General features: G+C 25.9%; 1 protein-coding gene across 2 annotated transcripts in view; it reads left to right on the forward strand.

Moving 5' to 3' along the window:
• Positions 1–21,474, forward strand: part of LOC113558489 — a 51,036-nt gene extending 29,562 nt beyond the window's left edge. For both annotated transcript variants that reach the window (XM_026963955.1, XM_026963954.1), the window contains exons 5-6: positions 928–951; positions 20,957–21,474. In XM_026963955.1, coding sequence (XP_026819756.1) covers positions 928–951; positions 20,957–21,039 — 107 coding nt within the window. In that variant the 3' untranslated portion in view covers positions 21,040–21,474. The remainder of the gene's footprint in view (positions 1–927; positions 952–20,956) is intronic.
• Positions 21,475–22,350: the final 876 nt, after the last annotated feature.

The following is a 22,350-nucleotide window of genomic DNA, read 5'->3' on the forward strand; positions in this document are numbered from 1 at the left end:
TTTCGGCTCTTGTGGATGTATGTGCGTCAGTTGTCGGTAATTAATGATGGGGCGACGACGACAATATAGTTAGTGACGTATACCCAGAAAGAATGTTATCGCCCGTTGTTTTTTAAACACAATCGGATAGAAAGTATACATTTTTTTCTAGATAAAACCGTCAAACTAGTTGTATGGAATCGACCAGTTGGAAGTTAGTGATCGTGCGAATGAGATCTTAAAATATATGAAAAGTTTTGAGCGGTGCGACTTATGTATTTCCCACCGTCAAAACTGACGAAATTCTTTATCATTGTTGTAATTATTATTATTATTTTTAGTATTACTAATAAAACGCCCGTTGGCTGACAGAATCAAAATAAAATATAACTTAGTGATGATGATGACTATGGTGGGAGGAGGGCATTGTTCTCGTTAAGAGAACAAATACGGTTCCGTTCGAAAGTATTTGTTAAATACTCGGAAGGACAAACGAAAAAGTATCCAAAAGATTTCACAGTTATTTTCTCGCTGAGAAACGTATGAAAATAATTTAAAAGTTGGCCACCCTCTTACATTTATTAGTATTCATGGATTCGATTATCCCTGTAGTTAATATTACACAGTTGTAGTTTGAAATAACAACTTCTTGTATCAGTTAAAATTTTTGGTTACCATATTATATAAGTATATATAAACAAAAATCGAATTCCTGTACAAGTATACGTCTTAAATGTATGTCCATTTCACACATTTCAGCTAAATTTTAAAATCGAAACTTTATTTATTACACAAGATATATTATGATGATGATTTACGGTTTTATTTTACTTCATTTCTGCATATCAGTATCCATAAAAATTAATTTTATTTAGACATATGTGCACAATTATTAATGTCATAAATCATCATGATTATGCAACTTATAAGATTTTTTTCTATTTTCAGGTAACACCGAAAGTTTGTCTGCTGGTAAGTACTAATTTGATTATATTATGAATACATTATATTTGGTACCTGCTATAGGTATTATTTAATTATGAGATTTAAATTGACTGTGTATATTCTTTATTATACCTATATTATTTTCAACTAATACTTTACTGCACCGGGAGTAATCAATACACATAATTTTACGATAAACTTATTCAAACTTTTTTTATTACAAAATTGTTCAATATTTCATTTGAATGTCCGGACTTCTGTATTTATTTTTTAATGTTATAACTGTTGCATAATCATGAATTCTTAAATCACTAAATCAGTATTGTCACTACTTCCGTCATAAATAAGTGTTATAGAACAGCGTTTCCCAAAGTGTGTTCCACGGAACCTTAGGGTTCTGTTGGATAATCTCAAGGGTTCCCCAGATGTATGTGATTATTGAGAAAATTATTTTAAAATTTATTTGAATTATTTATATTATTAAAAATAATTATTTTATATTATTTAAAAAAAGTGGGTTCCACGAAACAAAAACTATTTCTCAAGGGTTCCGTGGTTGTAAAAGTTTAGGAACCACTGTTATAGAATACATTTTTGATATACCCTTTCTTATACATTCAGTTTATCTATACTTCTACTTTTTAAACGTTTTGCAAATTATTCTTTGATGGTAGAGATAAGTAAAGTGATTAATTTCAGATTCAATAACATGATTTCTAATAACTAATAAAGTTTAATAAACAAATAAATAATGAATTCAGATTATGTATTCATACAAATATTATCAAGCTGTTTGTGAAATTCATCTATTTACTTTTAATACCTGTTTTAAATTGAGACTAACTCTATGCAAATACCATGCAATAATTTGCAATTCTGTAATACCCATAGTCAATAAATGTGTGTGTGTGTGTGTGTGTGTGTGTGTGTGTGTGTGTGTGTGTGTTTTTTTTGTTTATTGTTATTAATCGTCTTTTATATTATTTGAAGATAAAAATTATTTCAATATTTAACTATGTGATTACTTTTGAGAATCAATACTTTTTAAAACAATTATGAAACACAAAACAAAAATTACGAAAAACGTGAACTTTGGCTCCTTCTGTGCTATTTAAAACATTTTAAATATACCTAATATGCCTAATAACATTTTCGTTTGTGAGAAAAAATGTTTAAAATATGTAAATTATTTTGAAATTCGTATCTTTCATAAAATTTTTAATTTTAATATTTAAAACTTGAAAATTTAAGACAAGATTCTTCAAGTTTTTTTAAAAGAAAATTAAAAAAAAGTTTAGCTTAAAGCATCACGCATTTTGTATGAGCGATCAAAATATTCAAAATTTAACGACATTAATTATTTCCAAGTGTAAAATCACGATTATTCCTCTTATAATTTATTTTTATTTTGTTGTAATTAAAAAACAAATAACATTGAAAAACTCAACTATTATTGCTTTTTATTACCCTATTTTTATTTGGGTTATCTCCTACAAAAACAAGTTATATTAATGAATGATTATGGATAAATGTAAGTTAAATGTTTTATGTATTTATTTTATTTTATACGATTCAGATTTATAATATTAATGCATAATAATAAAAATAATAACAAAACCAGTTTATCATAATAAAATGTACAATAACAGACACTAACTACTTAAATAACTGATTTCGTCTATTTTGAAATCGAATTCAGCATTTTTTTATTTTATTTTTTTATTAAAAATCTATATTAATAATTAATTAAATACAATAAGTAAATTTGAAGTTAAACATTATGCATCCCTCTCTTTCCTCCGTAACTTCACATGTATAATGTATTACTACATGGGCGCAAAAATTTATTATCAAGGAATAATATTATAATAGACTCATCGTTTAGTCACTAAACTTTAGTGTTTATTAATAATAAACATAGGCGCAACTAAACCGATATTTAAGAATGTACAAAAAGTGAAGAGCCTCACAGACAGCCAGAAACATCATAGGTACTTAATTTTTTCCAATACACTGTATGATATAAAATATTTTAATAAATGATAATATTTATTTCAAAATATTTTCATTTTAATAGAAAAATGTGATTATTTTTGGTTACCTAGTTACTCCAATGCTAATGAGTATAATTGTAATGTTGAATTTCCACTACACCGTTTCTTATAGTATCGTATTCCGTTTATTTATTTAAAAGATGCCTTAAGAGTGCGTTACGTTTATATTTTTTTATTTTTTATAGTCCAAATACGTTAGTAGTCTTATCTATAAAATTATATTGAATAGCCTGCGTCTTCGGTCCGCAGCCAAAACTTTTGAAAGACATAACCAACAATCGACATCACTATAAACTAAATGTACCATTATACAAATAATTTTTTAACGACCATTGTGGCAGTGGTGAGATACCAAACTTTATTTTAACTTTGATAATAACTCGCAATACACCAATAAGTGAAAGTATTGAACTGATGCGTGAAGTAGTGTCATAAGATATAAGTAATTCATCTATTCGTGAAAAAAAAACATTTATATATAATTTTAAGTTATAAAAAAAGGGATCAATAGTATTTTGCTTATTAGTTTTCATTGATCTTTGACAAATGTATAGTTTGAATAGCATTTATGAGACTTTACTCATTTCTTTATTAAAGAAAAAATATTCTCAATGTTTCCAATAATTTCTTTCCACCTTTTATGGTACTGTGGCTGCTTGTCGATATTTTCATTTGAATTATGTGTAATTTGTATGGCTTGAATACAATACAATAGATTATTAAAATAATAATATTAATAGTAATAATTTTGATTATAAACCTTGGACCTTAGTTATAAAATACAATCAGATTATTCAGAAATGGGTCTAGGCCAAAATAGCAAATGTAATAAGGGCAAAGTAAAATGGGTGAACTTCAAAGATAAAAAATCAAAATTTCATACAAAAATCATAGTTATTAAATTTAAAATTTAAAGTTGAAAAGGTTATACCTTTAAGGAAATTTATATTATCACTTGAGACAATAATAATTACTACCTTAAGTAATATTTTAATTACTCTCTTTCTATAATCTCTAAACTTGTTTTCGACTTTCCACTTATTCGCCGGCGCTTTGGATTTCATGTTTATTACTTTTTTTATTATTATTAAAATATTTTTGTTTAATTTTAATTTACAATCGATATTAAATAATACAATAAGTAAATTTGATTAATATAGAAAAACAAAATAATATGAGAAAATAGCCATTAAAATCACGTTATAAATATGTATACATAAGTAATGATTACATATTAAATTATCTAAAATCTTGGTTTGAAAATTGATTTTTTTAAATTTAAGTATGAATATAATAATAATTAAGTTAAAAGATCTCTGAACTTTTTTCTTTCCAGTCGACGGAATATATAGGGTAGGTTCAGAGAGAATAAATTTGATTTGAGAGGAATTAAATGATTATGTATAGTTTATTATGGAATATTGGAATCGTTTATACAATTTAGATGCTAGAATAGGTATCATTCCTTTGCTAGTTTGCTATTATAAATTTTGTCATTTTTTAATGATACCTTTATAAATGTACTCCGTATAGATAACAATGATATTTTAAAATTAAATAAATATTATAATTGTTTACACAACTTAGATAAAATAGAATTGAATATTTATACAATTAATCAATGAAACAAAATATAAAACATGGTTCATTGTGAGACGTTATTGTCCCCATTATCTATTTACCTACCCTATGTACATAATATTTTAATCTCTATAGTCCGTTATATTATTGGATATATATTTTAATCTATGTCAAAGAGTGTACATAGATATTTAGTAATTACTATAGATGTAAGTATAAAATAATCTACTTATAATAACATCGAATAACTATTCGATGTTATTATATGGATAATTTTGTTTATTATTGGCTAATTTTATTCTATATAATATTTGCAAGAATATCTAAAGTACGAGAGAAAAATATGCTTAAGGTTAGATATTCCACACTTAGTGTATGTAGGCATTCGCGCCATCGAGGTTTTTATTTATTTTTCCGTACAAAACTACAAAAGGAATACAATACCAGTTTCCTTTTTTTTAATTCAATAAATTGAATTTTAAACGCAATAGCGTTTACTCCACGTTCGGTAGTAAAACACAAACACACACACGAATATGTGTGAGTGGGTGTGTGTGTGTGTGTGTGTGTGTGCCATGTGCACGTTACAACCATCTCATCAGAGGACCGTCGGCCGACGCTACACGAATAAAAACTCGACGAAAACGACGACGTTGTGTAAATTCGATTATCGACGTGTTTTCATTATCGTTTCGATAATACAATTTTACCAAATAATTACAGCAATAACGAAAATAAACGCGCGGCCGGCTTTCAACACCGATGGATGACGTAATTTTGTTGTTGTATACATTCGCGTCGATCGCCGTAAAAGTACAAAATATGTAATAATAAATAACAATATATACTCACCTGAATATTAGGGCGGAAGGCGCTTTATTTTACCCGTCGTATTTCTCCGACGTTTTTCTCGAAAATGTATGCAAATTGGATATTCGACACGAAAATCGCAAAAATGACGTGCGCACGTTCCCTCGGCCGCGGCGGCTCGTCTTAGGTATATATACCTATATTATATGTATACATAATAATATATATTTGCAAGTATTATCATAATGCGGTCGTCGCGCGTCTACCAAAGTACCGCCAACGCCTATACACATAATATTATCGAACTGTCATAGCACTGCCGGAACGATTTGTGAATTTAAACAACTAATTTGCAAAATAGTTGCGATGGTTTGTATTTTGGCGGAACATTTTGATAACACCGCGATGCGCAGACTTGGCAGCACGCATACGCGTATAACATTAACCGGCCTTCCGTACGCTCTCGTATTACATGCGCAAAAATCGTTCGCGTAATATTCCGTTTGACGATCAGTGTAATGATGTGCGCTTAGCCATCATATATCTTAAATTTTAAATGTATAATAAATAATATTCAATAAAATACAATAATATATATAATAATTGTAATAATAACATATGTATAATAATTATAATAATTGATAGCTTTAAATATAAGATAAAACTCACACATATGCACATATACACACGCACACACTCTTATCTGTATGAGAATTAGATATATAAGGAGACTAGTAGTCGCCGAAAGGGCCCGGTGTGTTTTCGCCGTCTTTTTGTATAAGGATTCATAAGCCAGTGTAAAAGACTACGCAGATCGTCATACAAAAGGCGTATACAATTATTTAATTGTGAAACATTTGTTAAAATATAATACATGTGTTTATAAAATAAAGTTAAATATAAATAAATAGTTAATTTAAAAAAAAAAGGGTGTAATTATTTTAATATATAAATCAATCACATCACATTATATCTTGAATACGAACTGCGATTGCAACAAGCAAGTCGAAACAGAAATCAAAGAGGTAATATCATCAAGTTATAATTATTTAACAAGTTATGATTTAGAAATATATAATAGTCCCCAATTAACTTACCAGCATTTTCTCTATCATTACATCAGTTAAGAATTTCCATAATACGTTAACGTATACTATAATAGTCGAATTACAAAATATATTTCTCCTCGTCACTATTTGTATTAAATCTTTATTTTTTGTTTTTTATACATATTTCGTAAGACACTATTATTATTATTATTAATATTTCACTTCGACCGTAGCTCGTCGATCGTCGTCGTTTACCAATGCGATCAGTTATTTCAAACAATTTAATTTTTCATTTTTTTTTTTTATCTTTTCTCACTACTTCAATATTCAATTTGATTTTTTATCTCATTTTTTTTTTTTTTGTTATTTTAACATTTTACACACACTTTCTCCCTATTGATTTTTGTCCGTAACCAATGACTTTCAATGTTTTAATTTAATGTACTTTACTTTTAACAATCTCTTTATATAAATATAATATACCTAGTAGCTAGTGTATATGTAGTACATTATACTTATATATTTTGATCGTATAATTTACTCCATCTCAAAAAAGTTTCCTTTGCTTTACATCGTTGAATTCCTAAAATCGATTAAAAACTTAGCCTATACCTCAGTTCGTGATTACTTTTCGATAAAAATGAAAATGTTTTTGATTAAAATTATACAACCGTGTTTTTAATATTATATACCTACAAAAAGGAAACTTGAGGTTGTTTTAAATAAAGTCTAAAGTTAAGTTTACATAATTAGCAAACCAGATGCCAAAATGTTTTATGTATTTAATAGGCTCAATTGGTGATAAAAAGTAATCCAATACGCTTCAGTTACAAATCCAGATAAATCAACCAAATTCTTTCAATTACCGAACAACTAAAGTTTTTGATGTTAAGAACAAAATTATATTAAACTAATCCATATATACTATTAAAGTCGAAGCGCTTTAAATATTAATCTAAACGGAAATTGGTATATTAAATAATATGTATATATTTAATTGTATACCTACAATTCGTTGGAGAAACATTGTTTTTTAGTATAAAATATAACGTTGGCGTCTCTTTGATGTTCAATATGTATAATCGAACAAAAAACTCAGTAACATTAATTCCATTAAAATTATATTACCGATTATACATTGTGTGTATTATTGACTTTTCACCGTCTCAGTCACACGCACACACACAGAAGTGCGTGATTTGCTGCTGGTTGGTTTCCGTAATATGACTAATACATACATGTCGGTCTGTGTGTATAACGGCGGCCTGCAGTTTAATCGTGCGCTTATGTATAGATGTATAGATATAAAGCAAACAGTCCGACGTCACTTAAAACTCTACCTATATAGGACTATAGGTAATATAGATTTATATACATAAATGTTTTACGCGTCTGTCTATTCCATTTACCTATATATAAGCATACAATATACCAACAGCGTAGTTAACGACTATCGTTTTCGGTGGTCATATAGCGGCCGTTTAATTTCCGGCGACTTACTGGCACGGCTGGTTTTAGATCGACGTCTATCGTGCGCGTTCAGCTTATACACGTGTACGTATAAGGCTATATTTACCTATTGCTATATACTATATACACGATATACATTATATACAAATATATATTGTGTAAAGAGTCACCACGTACCGGCGTGACGGCTGCCATTTAAAGACAATGTAATATAGCGAATTCAAATTACACATTCAACACGGGGATCACGAGATTCGGCTGCTCCGGCAGAGGGTTTAGATTGCACATAGATGTTTTATTACGGTTGACCGGCGACGAAAAGGTTGTGGCTCTATAAACCTTACCTATATATGAATATGTATATAGACATAGGTGTAATGCGTAATATAAAATATATCTACAATACGTAAATACGTAAATACGTAGGTAATACGTATGTCTATGGACATAGTCCGTCGGGCGTTGTTTAACGGTATACGGCTATATAGCGAGAGTATATGCTCGCATAATATAGGCGTAGTGTTGCTATATGAACGCGTCAAAGCGATAAAAGTTTCCCGTCGGAAGGAACTTAAAATATCACGTTAACGGGTAGTTCTGGGTGGGAAAGTACATCCCAATGATCAGTGAGAGGGGGTAGGCGTCGCTTGGTGGAAGGGCTTTGCCGGAAAACGTTTTTCTCTCTTGGGAACAGCCGCCGCGGAAAAACGAATTTTCGGCCAAAAACTTGTTCGACTATAACACACACACACACACATACATATATATATATGTATTGTATATAAGTGTAGTTGTATGTGAGTGCGAAAACCACTATCGCCGTTAGACCGTTGGGCGTTTGTCGCTGGTCGCTTCGTATGAAAGTTTCCGCTTGACTTACATGCAATAATTGATATAATGAAAATTTTTGTTCGTCGAAAAAATAATCCTCTTATATTGTATCTTGTATTTTCGATTAATATTACTATAAACTATTACATTATATCCATAATGTAGTAGTTTCCAATAAAAATCGCATATTTTAAGTTGGCTGTTGGAGGGAGGTGGAGCACTTATACGATTTCAATGTAAGTCCCCCAAAATCAATCTTATTCAACTGCAAACGTATAAATCGGCAGATTATATTTTTCAGTTCACAGTAGTTTTGTCTACAAAAAAAAAAAAAACCCAACAGCAAAATCATGGCTAAACTAACCTAAAGAATTGAATACGTATAAATAATTAATATTAGATTTACTGCTATTTGTTAATACTGTTAGTCGTTAATAATGTTCATATTATTATTGATTGCGATTAACTTTATGACATTACTATTTACTATTTAACTAAAGTTCATATAACCGAAATGCTTGATTCATTCGATTGCCATATTATATTAAAGATATAATTCAAGCGAACAGATTCTCCGGGGAGTCTGTGCGCGAGTGAGCGTTACACGATGAGATAAATTATTCATATTTCGCGTTTCCAGCCAACTGTTCATAAAACATTTAAGCACATATCTGCGTGACTGCATCCATGGTTATAATGACGGTGGTGACACACGTGTCTATAATACTCTGGGTTTAAGTAGGGGGTACAAGGAAAATCAGTCCCCCCTCTATTTGGTTACTTCTGTCCACACTTAAGCAACGTCCACTCTTATAAAGCTATACTGCAGCTATACTAGAGCTTTTCAGTTAAATTAAAATAATTTGTTTGGTTGGAAATAATCATTTATCTTCGAAATGTTATTATTTTAGTCGAATAAAGTTATTTTAACAAGTATTTTTCGGCTCGACAAAAAATATTATTATACAAAATACTGATTTAATTAACTATCATCTTATTATTCTATAAATTATCCTATAAATGTCGATAAACAATCTATTTTAGGGTAAAATGTTTGAAACATAATACAAGAATAATTTGTGTATTTTCCAATTAAATATTATAAAAAGTTTATTATTACAACATATTTTTTTAAAGCATTTAAGTCTGTATTTTTATAAAATTCGTCAAAATCTCGAAAGTTCATGAGTTATTATGTTGTTAGACATTCGAAAAAAAATTTTTTTTTATATCTGACATTTGACAATTTAATAAAACATTCCTCATTAGTTTTTTTACATAATGTTTGTCTTTTAATTTTCTATACATAGTATTATTTTCTAAATAATGAAGCCCTGTTCTAATTATGTTGAATTTTTTTGAGCTTTTTAGGTATATTGACATTTAAAATTTTCGATATTTCTATAAAATTTGGTAAAAAATCCCAATACAAAATTCCATATCATACGTTTATATTATATTTGTATACAATTATTAAAAACACATATGCATAATCTTGTTTTAAAACATTTTAAATTTGAATTTCAACAGTATTTTTTAAAATAACAATGTACAACCCATAAGTAATTTGTGGTTAAAAATTTATAAGATCTTCAATTTTTACAGCTAAGATTTGAACATTTCAATATTTCATTATAATGTTTCTCAAAAGAAATTCATATTGAAATTAAAAATTTAAAAAAACATACAAATCAATTATAAACATTTGAAGCATAAATTTCGACGAAATTACATATTTTAACAATTAATAATAATGTTAACTATTTTGTTAAAATTCAAAAATCATTATTCGTTAGGACTTAAAATTGTTACGGTTTTTATAAATTATATTATACTCGATGACATTTTTAAAATATGAAGATTAATTTTAAAGTATTACCCATGTACGCACTTTTTACGATAAGTTAAAATTGACTGAACAGTTAGTAACTATAATAAAAAATGGAATAAATAGGTATATATATATATATATATATATATATATATATATCATTTCAATAATTAAATACTAATTATAAAATAAATACAATGTATTTGTAAAAAATTAAGCGAAACTACAAAAGTGTAACTTTAATAGAATTATTAAAAAAAAACATATAATGAAATACGAGTATACTTAGTGTGACATAGGCTGAATAAACCGTCTCTGTTCATAATCGTTTTTCATATACAATAATTTATTATTGAATTCAAATTTAATACACCCATTACACCATTACAATGATCCACTCGGCGCCTAATGTACAACAGAGCATATTAACTTGATAATTATTTTTTCTAAATATTTTGTTATATAATTATTACATACTTTAGTTTCTGTATACCAGTTAAGATAACGTAATAAAATTAAAATATTTAATAATAAGAATTATTTGTTAACGGGAACACTCGAAATAAATAGGTGAGCATATAAAGATCAAAATATCCTTCACCATTTTATGTCACGTTAAGCCATGATACTAATACTAATGCATGTTATTTTTCTCTCAACTCCCCCTCGAAATAACTATATATATTATACACGTTCCACGTAAACATGACATTGTGTTAATAAACTGAACAATAACTTATTATTTTTCCTTCAATTATATACGTTGGTCATCATGTTTAGAGTCTAACCAGAACAATAGTAATTGAAAAAAACATTGGTTTTATAGAAGATAATATTATTAGGAAAAATCGTATTGTTCAATACTTCAATTATTTGTTTTGTCAAATATACTACTAATATAGGTTTATTCGATCCATTGTGATCTTTTATAGAATAAACGAAAAATATTCACAGATTTTATGATTGTTATAAACATAGCAATTTATAATATTACAATGTATACGTTGGAATGTTTATATATGTTGAAAAAATATATTTTTATTTTCCATTGTTGGAAAGGTGAGAGAAAATATTGTACCTTTATGCTCTTTTTCCTAGATTATAATTAGCTGTACTCAAAATACTCAAAAACTGATGAGTATTTTATGATTCTGATAAATCTAGAACACTATACTAGTTTAAAACTGTACAAGATAATTCAAATTTTAAACTCGATAATTTGAGTTATTGACGTTATTGTATAGATAAATTTAAGAAATTTTGAAAGTTGAAGGTTACATTTCTATTTTAAATTTTTTAATTGAACATTTATAATCCATGCCAAAGCATAATAAGCAGATTTGATAAAAGTATATATATGAAAACAAAAATATACATTAATATACCTTAAAAATAAATAATAATACATTCTTATAGCAGTAATTAATGAAAAACATAACAGAAAATTAAGCCATTCAGTGACAGAAATACTAACAGAATTAATTATTTATTTAGGTCAATTTTAGGTAAGTAAATTTATCAAAAAATCACTGCTCCAATATTTTTTTAAACTTTGAACTGAGTTATCTCGTAGTATTATTGCTATAAAAAATTATATTAATATATTATATACGTTATTTTGATTCCTATTAAAATCTAGAAACAGTACATTAAAATGTTCAGCAATAGAATGTAGTAATTACAAATTTACAATACTGAATGTTAAGTTCTAAATACTAAATATTGTATACAACTAACAATAGAAAAATAATTATACATAACTATATTTTAAATCTATATGTTTTATAATAGGCATAAGCAAAAAAAAAAATTTAATGTGATTATAAAATGAATTAACTGATTAGTAACTGTATAGAAAAGAAAATTTAATTTGTTGATTTAGAAGCCACTTTGAACAAAAAGTACTTGTTATTTTATAATTTAGTTAAAAGTAACTTTAACTTTTTAACTTGTTAATTTCCAGCATTATCTACCACTATATATTGTGCTTTTGTGCCATCATGTGGAAGGTTTTTTTACTTTCTAATTATTTGTTCTAATCAATATTTATCATGTTTAGATAAAATGTTTGGATATAAAAATCCTTAAACCTTTAAAAATATCGTTATGAAATATCATTACTAGATCACTCAATACATAACGTATATAACAACTTAATCTACAAAAAAATAATTGTTAATTTATAACCATTTTTTTTAAACAAAAAATAATCATGAAATTTTAACAAAAACTTAAAAATGAGCTTAATTTTTTTTTAATTCGAATATGTCATGTCCCTTAATTATTGTTTTAATACAATATATATAAAAACATTTTAACTGGATAATGAAGGTCCCTAAATCCTCGTTTCGTGCATCACTTTCAACCGTCATTCAATTATACAAGATTCACGTTAGTTTTATTTTTAATACTGTTGTAAGTTACAATTATAATACTTTTGGCAAAATTCTCTTTAATAGATATTTGCTGTCTTTACTCATTAAATTTGTTTGACGTTTTGATATTTTGTTATGCAAAATAATTTTAAACCCAACTATTAACTAGTTAATTTTTGTTATCGTTCCTAAATAATTGTAAAAATGAAGAAAGTAGAGAATAAAACCATGTTATACAGTACCGCAACTTATTGTGTGATGGGACGTTGTGCGAACAACTATTATTAGGTTGTGCCTAAAATAAAAATACAATTTCTTAAATAATTCATACATTTATATTTAAAAATGTAAAATAATATGTAATTAATGTTAATAAACATGAGTACATATTTTGAACTACGTAGATACACTAAAAAGTATACTATATGTATATAATTTTGAAATTATGTGAATATTTTTGTATATTTTACGATTTTTATTTGTATCTCGACTTAATAATAAAAAAACTTATAAACATATTATTATTTTTAGTAATATAATCTTTTATAGATAATAAATATAAAAACATCAAATTATAGTTATAGGTACCAAATAAATAATAACATTTAATATTTATATTAGGTTATAAATATAAAATTTAGCTTCTTTTTTTGATAGGTTAACATTCCAAGAGTTTTTAAAAATAATTGGAAAAAAAAAACAAAAGAAAAGCAAGAATTGTTACGTAAAACCAGATTTTGCAAAAATCAATTATTTTATTTATGGCGTAAATTAAAAATAAATAACCCTAAATACTTGAAATTTTCAACAAAACTTTGTATATTCTACTTATGGTACAATTTTCAAAATATTTTGACTCTTTTAGAGATATAAGTATACAAGATGATCCATCAAATATGTTCACTCTCTTTATCTTCTTCAATGACACAGTTATTCAAAATCTGGTTTTTTTGAACTATTAATTATAATAAAATTACAGACCGTATATTTTCTTTCATCTTTCTGTTTTTTAAAATCATGATACAACTTCTTATCAAACAATTTTCTTATAATACTGTAATTCCAAAAAACTCGTAGATACTTGAAATAATAATCACCAAATGTTTATAATACCATATTCTATGTTCGTACTTAGTTTAGAAATGTTAATAAGTAAAATAAAATTTAAATTATAACAAAAATAAATAAAATATTTTTTCAAATAATATCTTCAACTCTAATTTTTGTTATCTCAATAGATACCGGTTTCCGAAAACCCAATTTTTAATCATTTTAGCAATATAAGTCTTAATTATATAGCAGGGATGAACAACTCAATGTATAGAGGGCCAATTTTTTAAAAGTAAAAATCCAGCGTGCTAGAAAACATAGAAAGCAAAAAAAAAAAAGTCAGTAATATTTAAAATTGGCCTTTATAGTTCAATACTAGATAAGAATTCATATATCTATGTTTTAAAATACAAATTATGCCAATTTTATAAATATAATAAAAAATATACAGAAACATCCTTACATTTTATATTTTTATAAAGTAATTTGAAATGGAACACGGGCCGCCGGGCCAGTTAAAAATGGTTCGAGGTATCCCGTTTCCCACCCTGATATATAGTATAACGTATGGTACCTCTAAAGGCACTAGGTATATAAATTATTATGGCGTTCAAAACGTTCAATGAATGCAATTAAAAAAAAAAAAAAATAGTGATAAGTAATATAACTATGATAACTCATTACGGTATATATTGGCATAATATATTTCTGATTTGTTAACAAGTAGTGGCAGAGATTTCATCATCTTTTACCCATATATTGTTAGGTAACTGAAATATTTTAGTCCCCTCCCAACCTCACTGGAGCCATACTGGCTACGATAGTTGCCGCATTGGTGTTGGACACATGCTGTTATAAATATAGTTTTGAACGTTTCTTTTTGTTTTATACAAATAATAGTATTGCCATGAAAGTTTTCCGTTTTTTTTTTATTATATAATGTACATAATATATATATATATATATATGTGTGTTTAGGTATTGTGTATATTTTTTTTTTAATATTAATGGCCTTGTTCGAAGTTGGAAACTTTTTTCTCAGTATACAATTGGGTCAGCGCAAAGTATCACGTCAAAGGAACCGACCGCATGAGAACGGTACACATCAAAGCCTTTCATTACTCTTCACTTTACCCAATTATTATACATACATATATACACTATGTGCACGCAGGTATATTTTATATATAAAACATATACTATATACTGTATAATATCTTATGAGATTTTCGTATTCAAATTGTTTACTGTGGTGAAGACGTTATTGATTTCGTGTTCATTGTTCTTGTACCAAGTATAGAAATTATACACACCTAAGAATGTGTTAAGTAGGTTCTGAATATTTTTTAAAGTAGTTAATTTTCACTTAATACATCCACTTTTTTTTCTATTACATTTGCTGCTATAACGATTCGTTGATTCGAATTTTTTGTATACGAAATGTTTTTAACAATAACGTATTTTATTGAAACTTGTAAAAAAAAAGATAATTTTGTTAAGTGTACCTTTAGTTTTGTTTGTATACTTATATATTTACAGCGTAAGATAAACAAGAGCATTTCATCGAAAATGTATTACATTTTATGTAACTAAAATAGTTTCAATTTCGTTAATAACTGACAATTCAGCTAAAACTGTAATATTATAATGGTTCTTGTATCCTCTACATTCGAATTTAATGAAAACGATATTAAATACTCTGCATAGTTTAAAAACATCGCTGACTAGAGTAATTGCAGATTAAAATTAACTCGTTAAATTTTACAGTTGGAAAAATCTTTATTAGTTTATTTAATTAATCAAAATAGTTTTGTTTATTATAAATAAAAAGTAATTTCTCTGAATTTAATGGTACCTACTAAAAATCCAACAAATAAATTAATTTTTAAATTTTTAACTAGCAATTATTCCTAGAGTGGACATAAAATAATTTCCCATGATGTACGTATGTTAATTTTTATTTTAAATATAAATTGTTATTACTTAAATATTCTTAAATAAATTAAGACGATTCAGCTGTGTGCAACCTAAAAAAATATGGAATTAAATTGATAAAATCGTGTTCGACGTTTAATCTTTATTGAGCCACTGGCATCATCATTTTTAATCAACTTAGTAAGTAACCTTTTTATAACTTTCAAGTAGACTATTTTTGATAACTTTTGTCCTTATCTGTTTAAATGGATAAATGTAATACTGTTTTGCATATGCTGTACACCTACTAAAATTCTTCAAGTTATTTGTTTAGGAAACTAATATAATTTATTAGTTATAATACAAATACAGTGAAACCTCTAAATACCAGAAACCCTCAGTCGCTGAAATGTTGTCGTCTGCTGTTTGGAGGTGTCGGATATTCAGAGGTTTTCCTATAGAAAAATAATGAAAATGTCCCCATTCCTCAAAAAATATCTGCTGTTTAGAGGTGTCCGTTAAGGGAGGTTTCACTGTACATATTAATTATTATTAAAATTCTAACTATACATTGACTGTCAAACAGCAGTAGCTAGGTATAAATATAGCTGCATTCAATGTAAACTTTTATTTATTTAAATAATTATAGTATTATTACTACTACAAGTTTCAATTTACGCATATAATAAGATTAAAATACCATAGATTCTGATAGAATTAGTTACATTAGGTATATGATAAAAAATAACGTATTAATAACATTATTGTAATTATTTGTACTCAAAATTACTTAATTTTCCTTGACTATAGCATACAACATGATCTCTTTATCATGTAAATATGACGTAGAGAAGTTTTTTTTTATTTAAATTTATATTTCGGTTAATTCTGGCGTGTAATTTAATCATTATTAATACAAAATTACGTGCTTGCAAACAACAAACTTCATAAAAAACTTAGTCATGAGAGCAATTTTTATCGAATCTATTTGCATTTTAAATATAATTTAGATTGGGCCTAAATTTAAACACATATTTTCTCGGATACTCAAAATTTTTTTTTTTTTTTGCTTATATTTATATTTATTTTTGTATCATTATACACGCTATATTTTATAAATAACGCGTGTAATAATATTTGTTTACCATCTCATTCCAAAAACATATAATAGCTCGATACTTTACCTCTGACGTAAATACGCAATATATTTGTTGTACACAAATATACAGGATAGGTGTAGGTATATGATGATAATATATCATTTTGTTTAAAAAGAAACTGAGAAAGTCGCACTGCTGCATAGTACGTGTCGAGTTTTACTAGCCATTGAGTAGGTCACTGTAATGGATGTGTTAAATTGGAATTCGACGATAAATCATTGTATACGAAATACAAATCTGAGCTGATACGGTCGATTGCCATCAAATATTTATAGGTATATTATAATATTTAATATTAATATTAATACCTAATAACGATAGTCTCGACTAATTTTCTTTTAGATATCAACAAATAACAAATAACAATTAAAATATTATTTCATACAATAATATTAGATGTTTTTAATATGTAAATCAATATTAACATAATACAAAGAATGGTGTGAATAGATTTGAGGATAAATAGCTTATTCAAAATATTTTGAATTTTATTATATATGGTTAAGAATAAAATACGCAGTAAAGAAAAGTTTTAAGTTAATATGAATAATATTTTTTTTAATCACAACAAAATAATTAAAATCTTTATTTTTGTGTTTCAAGTTTTAAAGATAAAATTTCGTACAAATTTGAACTTCAAACGCTTTTATAAATTACGAAAATATATATTCTACATTTTTAAATTACTATAAGTATAACTTATAAGAAACCTTCATTTAAATTTCTATCTTATTTAAAAAACTATAAAAAGTTTTATCAACATTTACAAAAAAAAAAACTAAAAAAAATTTAAATGCATGTAAATAGCTTAAAATGAGTATGAATATTTTGAAAATGATAAATTTCGTTTGTAAGATGTAATCTAATAAGAAATTAAGTAGCTTAATTTTGTCAAAAACAGGTTTTACGTAACAATTTACAACCCCCTCCCTTCACATATTCAAACTATATTCAATTTTCCACCAGAAACCAACTTCAAAAATAAAGATAGTAAATCTTGAAAGTATTTATAACCAGGGGCGTTGTTTCAGGATTTTTCGGGTGTGCGAGGTATCAAACAGGCCATTTTGAAATTTCACTAGGCCATATAAAAATAGCTATATACGTATATTATATATGTAAATGATTCTACTTTCAGTTATTTCCATACACCATGGACCGAATTATTGCATCATCATAAATAGTTAAAATCAATTTAAAAACTAAAATATATTAAAATTGATAGCTTTGTTTATAACAAACATATTAAAAATCGTAATCATGGTTGACAGTATACTACTATAAATAAATTCCAATATGAAAATTAAAATACAATTTAATTTTAATCATATTAATAACCGTGCGTGATTTCATCTGGGCGAAAGCCAATTGGATCTATTTTAAAAGTAAGGGATGCAACCGCACACCCGATCGGGGGGATTTGGACCTCCAAATGACGCCCCTGCTTATATTCCAAAGCTGATAATAGATACAAATAATAATTAATCAAAAAATATACAACATTGTAAAATCAGCCTGTCCATCAAACCTTTCAAAGTATAAATATGTACATCTAATAAACTCCAAACTCGTTTAGATATGATAATATACTCTCGATCCATAATAAAACAACTATCACATAGACTTTGTTTTCCGTTTAAAATATAATATTCAATGTACCAACGAAGAATATATTATAGCAATATTAAAGTGTGTGTTTCCATTAAAATTATGTCTTCTCCGTATAAATTGTATGACACTCAAAATTAGTATTCAATAGACATCTGTTGATTTTCCATTTTACGGTCATTTTGAAAAAAAATGTTCGCAATACAAGCTCTTTAAGTAGTAAAAGTAATTCTGTTGGTTGATTAATGCGTGTCAAATGACAACAAAGTTTATTCTGTTGCTGACCCACTTGGTTCTTTACACAGAGTTTTCATTACATCTCTGAAAAAACACGTCGTCGTATGTCTGGGTCTTTAAGGCTCTGCCTTTTAATTTACATTGGAAATTAAATTTGTTTTAAACAAAACTTCTTTTTTTTCTCCAAAGAATGAGCTGACTGGAATGCACACTCATTATTTTCATGATAAAAGTGAAAGGGTGAACAATGAATTCATTTAGTGTCTCCACCGGCATTCGCCACTAATTACACCATTATACTTCTAGGAGTATTTAAGGTAGTCGACCTTTCCAAAAGATATTGGTAAAGTTTTGTTGTGTTTTAACGAAAAAGTTGCTTGTTCGATTTTGTAATATAAAAACTAAACAAAATCATGTAAGAATATTAATCTATATGAATATCATAGATAGCACAGACTTATTTTTTGTTTAGAATTTTGATGAAACAAATTATTATTTTACAATTACCAAACAATTAGGTAGATTAGATAGATTATGTATACATTATTAGTGATGTATATTTTTTTTCTTAAGGGCGGACATATTCCAGTCTTTCATTTTTTTAATAGTGATAATTATATAGTCAACCGAGTGATGCATAAATTATTTTAATAAAATTAACACTTAAACGCAATAATTATATTTAACACAGCATCTTATGAGATAAAAAAGTCACTTCTTTAATGGAATTTTATTTTTTGCTCTAAGTTATTAAGGAATTTCTTTATTATAATAAACAATTGAGTGATTACAACATTGAATTATAATTATAATTTTTCATTTTTAAACTATATTTTAAAAATAAAATGAAAATATCAAAACTTATAAATTTCTTGATCACATTTAGTTATTAGTAGTTATTTGAGTTGTATTAGTATTATTATGTATTAATAATAACTTGTTCAATATAGGTAGAATAGGTAGATATTAGTTGCGTGCAGTATTATTAGTGGTTTTCGATTAAGTATCATATAAAATTTGTATATTTTAATCAATCATATCGATTTTATACAAATATTAACTAGTTATATTAGCTATAACTTGTATTATGAATATTATATAATAGTTGTTAAATATTGATTTTGTTAAGTTTTTTGAGAGAATTCAAATTACCATCAAAAATATTTTTAATTTTTCATTGAGCATAATAAAATTATTACTTTTTTCGTTTTTAAAATAATATTTTATAGACATTTATCATTTCATATCAAAAACTAATAGACTAATTAAATATAAAACAAATAACATAAATATAGATACATATAGTTTATAGTTTAATTAATAGCTGACAATAACATTTAGCAGGAAATATTGTATTAAAAAACATACTAGTGAAGCATTCACCATTTCTTATAAGAAAAAAAATGACAGAAAAATATTTTATACGAACACGAGTGTACTATTATTTCGAGGTTCTTAGTTAAAACATTTTCCAGGAAAATTATTTCATTTTTTACTCAAGGATTCTGTACATGAATGTTATTTTTAGTGACATTTTTAGTATCATTTATACTAAGCTAGTTCAACCAAAAAAAAAAAAAAATAATTTATTTGGAGAATATAACTTTATTTAAGTTTTAAAAAAGTCCCAACAATTTGAATCATGCTTATTTATTAGTGATGAAATATTTATAAACTAATAAGTTATTTTATTATATTTTTTTTTAATACAACTAGTTATTAAATTCGTTATAAAAGTAAAATCTATTATCTATTACTCTAACTAATTTTGAAATTCTAAAAAAATTATATTTCCTTATACATTAAACGGCAAGAGAATCATATTAGAATACTATAATTCGATTCATATGATAATATAAACCTAATTCCTAGTTTATTCAATGTAAATAGTCAAGAAAAAAATTGTGTAATAAAAAATGTGATTTATATATATAATGGTAAACATCTTGATATCACAACTATAACTTACTACTTTAAAATATAAATTTATAATTGTACATACTTTTGTTGTTTTATTGTGAAAATATTAATTTTGTTTTTTATTTGTATTTTTTTTTTTCAGAAAATGCTGCATGGTCAAGAAAATTTTCTCAAACTCTAAAATTTACAACTATCGTATGGTTATTTATTGTCATTTCATACTGAAGAAATCCATAATCATATCATTATTATTTAGTATTCATCGATTTTCATGAGTCACAACAATTATTAATTACAGTCTCATCTAAATAATTATTATCCGAAAATTTTTCATTACTTATAAATACATAAGACAGACGTAACGACGTTGTTAAATTATGTACGCGTAATATGACGAACTATTTTAATTATTTACAGAATATACGTACAAAAAAATCAAGTTTGTATTTATTTAGATAATAAATTATTTTTAAAAAATTATACCTTAACAATATAAATTCCATGAAACCAATTTTAAGTTAAGGCAGATTCAAATGTTGTAATCACTATATTGAAAATGAAACTTGATTGATATTTTTTTTATGTTCATATACAACAAGGCGGTAATAAATAATTAACTTATTACAGTACAATGGAATTTTACGTTTATACGCACATTTTATAATCGATTCCATAGAAGTTTTGAATTAATTTAATTATATAACTACTTTTAATGATATATATATACATTTTTTCGTAGTAATAATTTTGTCAATATGTAATTTTAACAGTATTAATTTTTTTTTTAATTCGATTACGTTTACGTTTAAAAGATTCATTATTATTCTCTGAACTGTATTTTTTATTTTTTTTGTAATTTACTAGAAGGAAATCATTTTAAGTTAAATATTTAATACTTAAGTTAAGTTAGTCCAAAATATTTGAAAAAAAAAATCTAAATAAAGATAATAATATTATGCCTTTATTATTGTTAAACTAAAAACCAAAATTTAATACATTTAACCTCTACTTAATGTTAACTACCTATACCTTTTATGTAGAAAATATAGTAAAAATAAATATAATTATAAACACCTTATAAATTCATATGTATTATAAAGGTGTAGATTAAGAACTACGACTGTTTTAGTTATTTATTTACCATTGCATTAATAATGTGGTAATTTATAGCTTCGCTTTTTCTTCAGGTGTAGTGTGTGTATTTTGTTTTAGTATACACACCCGAAGAGCACGAGTGCACATGCATATTTTATGCGTACGATATCACCAGGTTTTAATGATCAAGATTTATGTGATGAAAGGTTTTTAAAAATCTGTGAACTACTAAATCAAAACTTAATAGAACAGGGGACGAGTTCAACTACGTGTTCATTTATTCGATTATATTATATAATTTAAATAGATGGGTATTATACATTATACATAAACATAATATTAAGGTTTTTTACATACTATAAAATATGTAACAATTAATAATATGACGTGACGATCATACCAATAATAATTGTAATTACACTGAAATATGATTGTGTGTTG

This window comes from Rhopalosiphum maidis, chromosome 3, assembly GCF_003676215.2.
Source record: "Rhopalosiphum maidis isolate BTI-1 chromosome 3, ASM367621v3, whole genome shotgun sequence".
In the NCBI taxonomy this organism is placed as follows: domain Eukaryota; kingdom Metazoa; phylum Arthropoda; class Insecta; order Hemiptera; family Aphididae; genus Rhopalosiphum; species Rhopalosiphum maidis.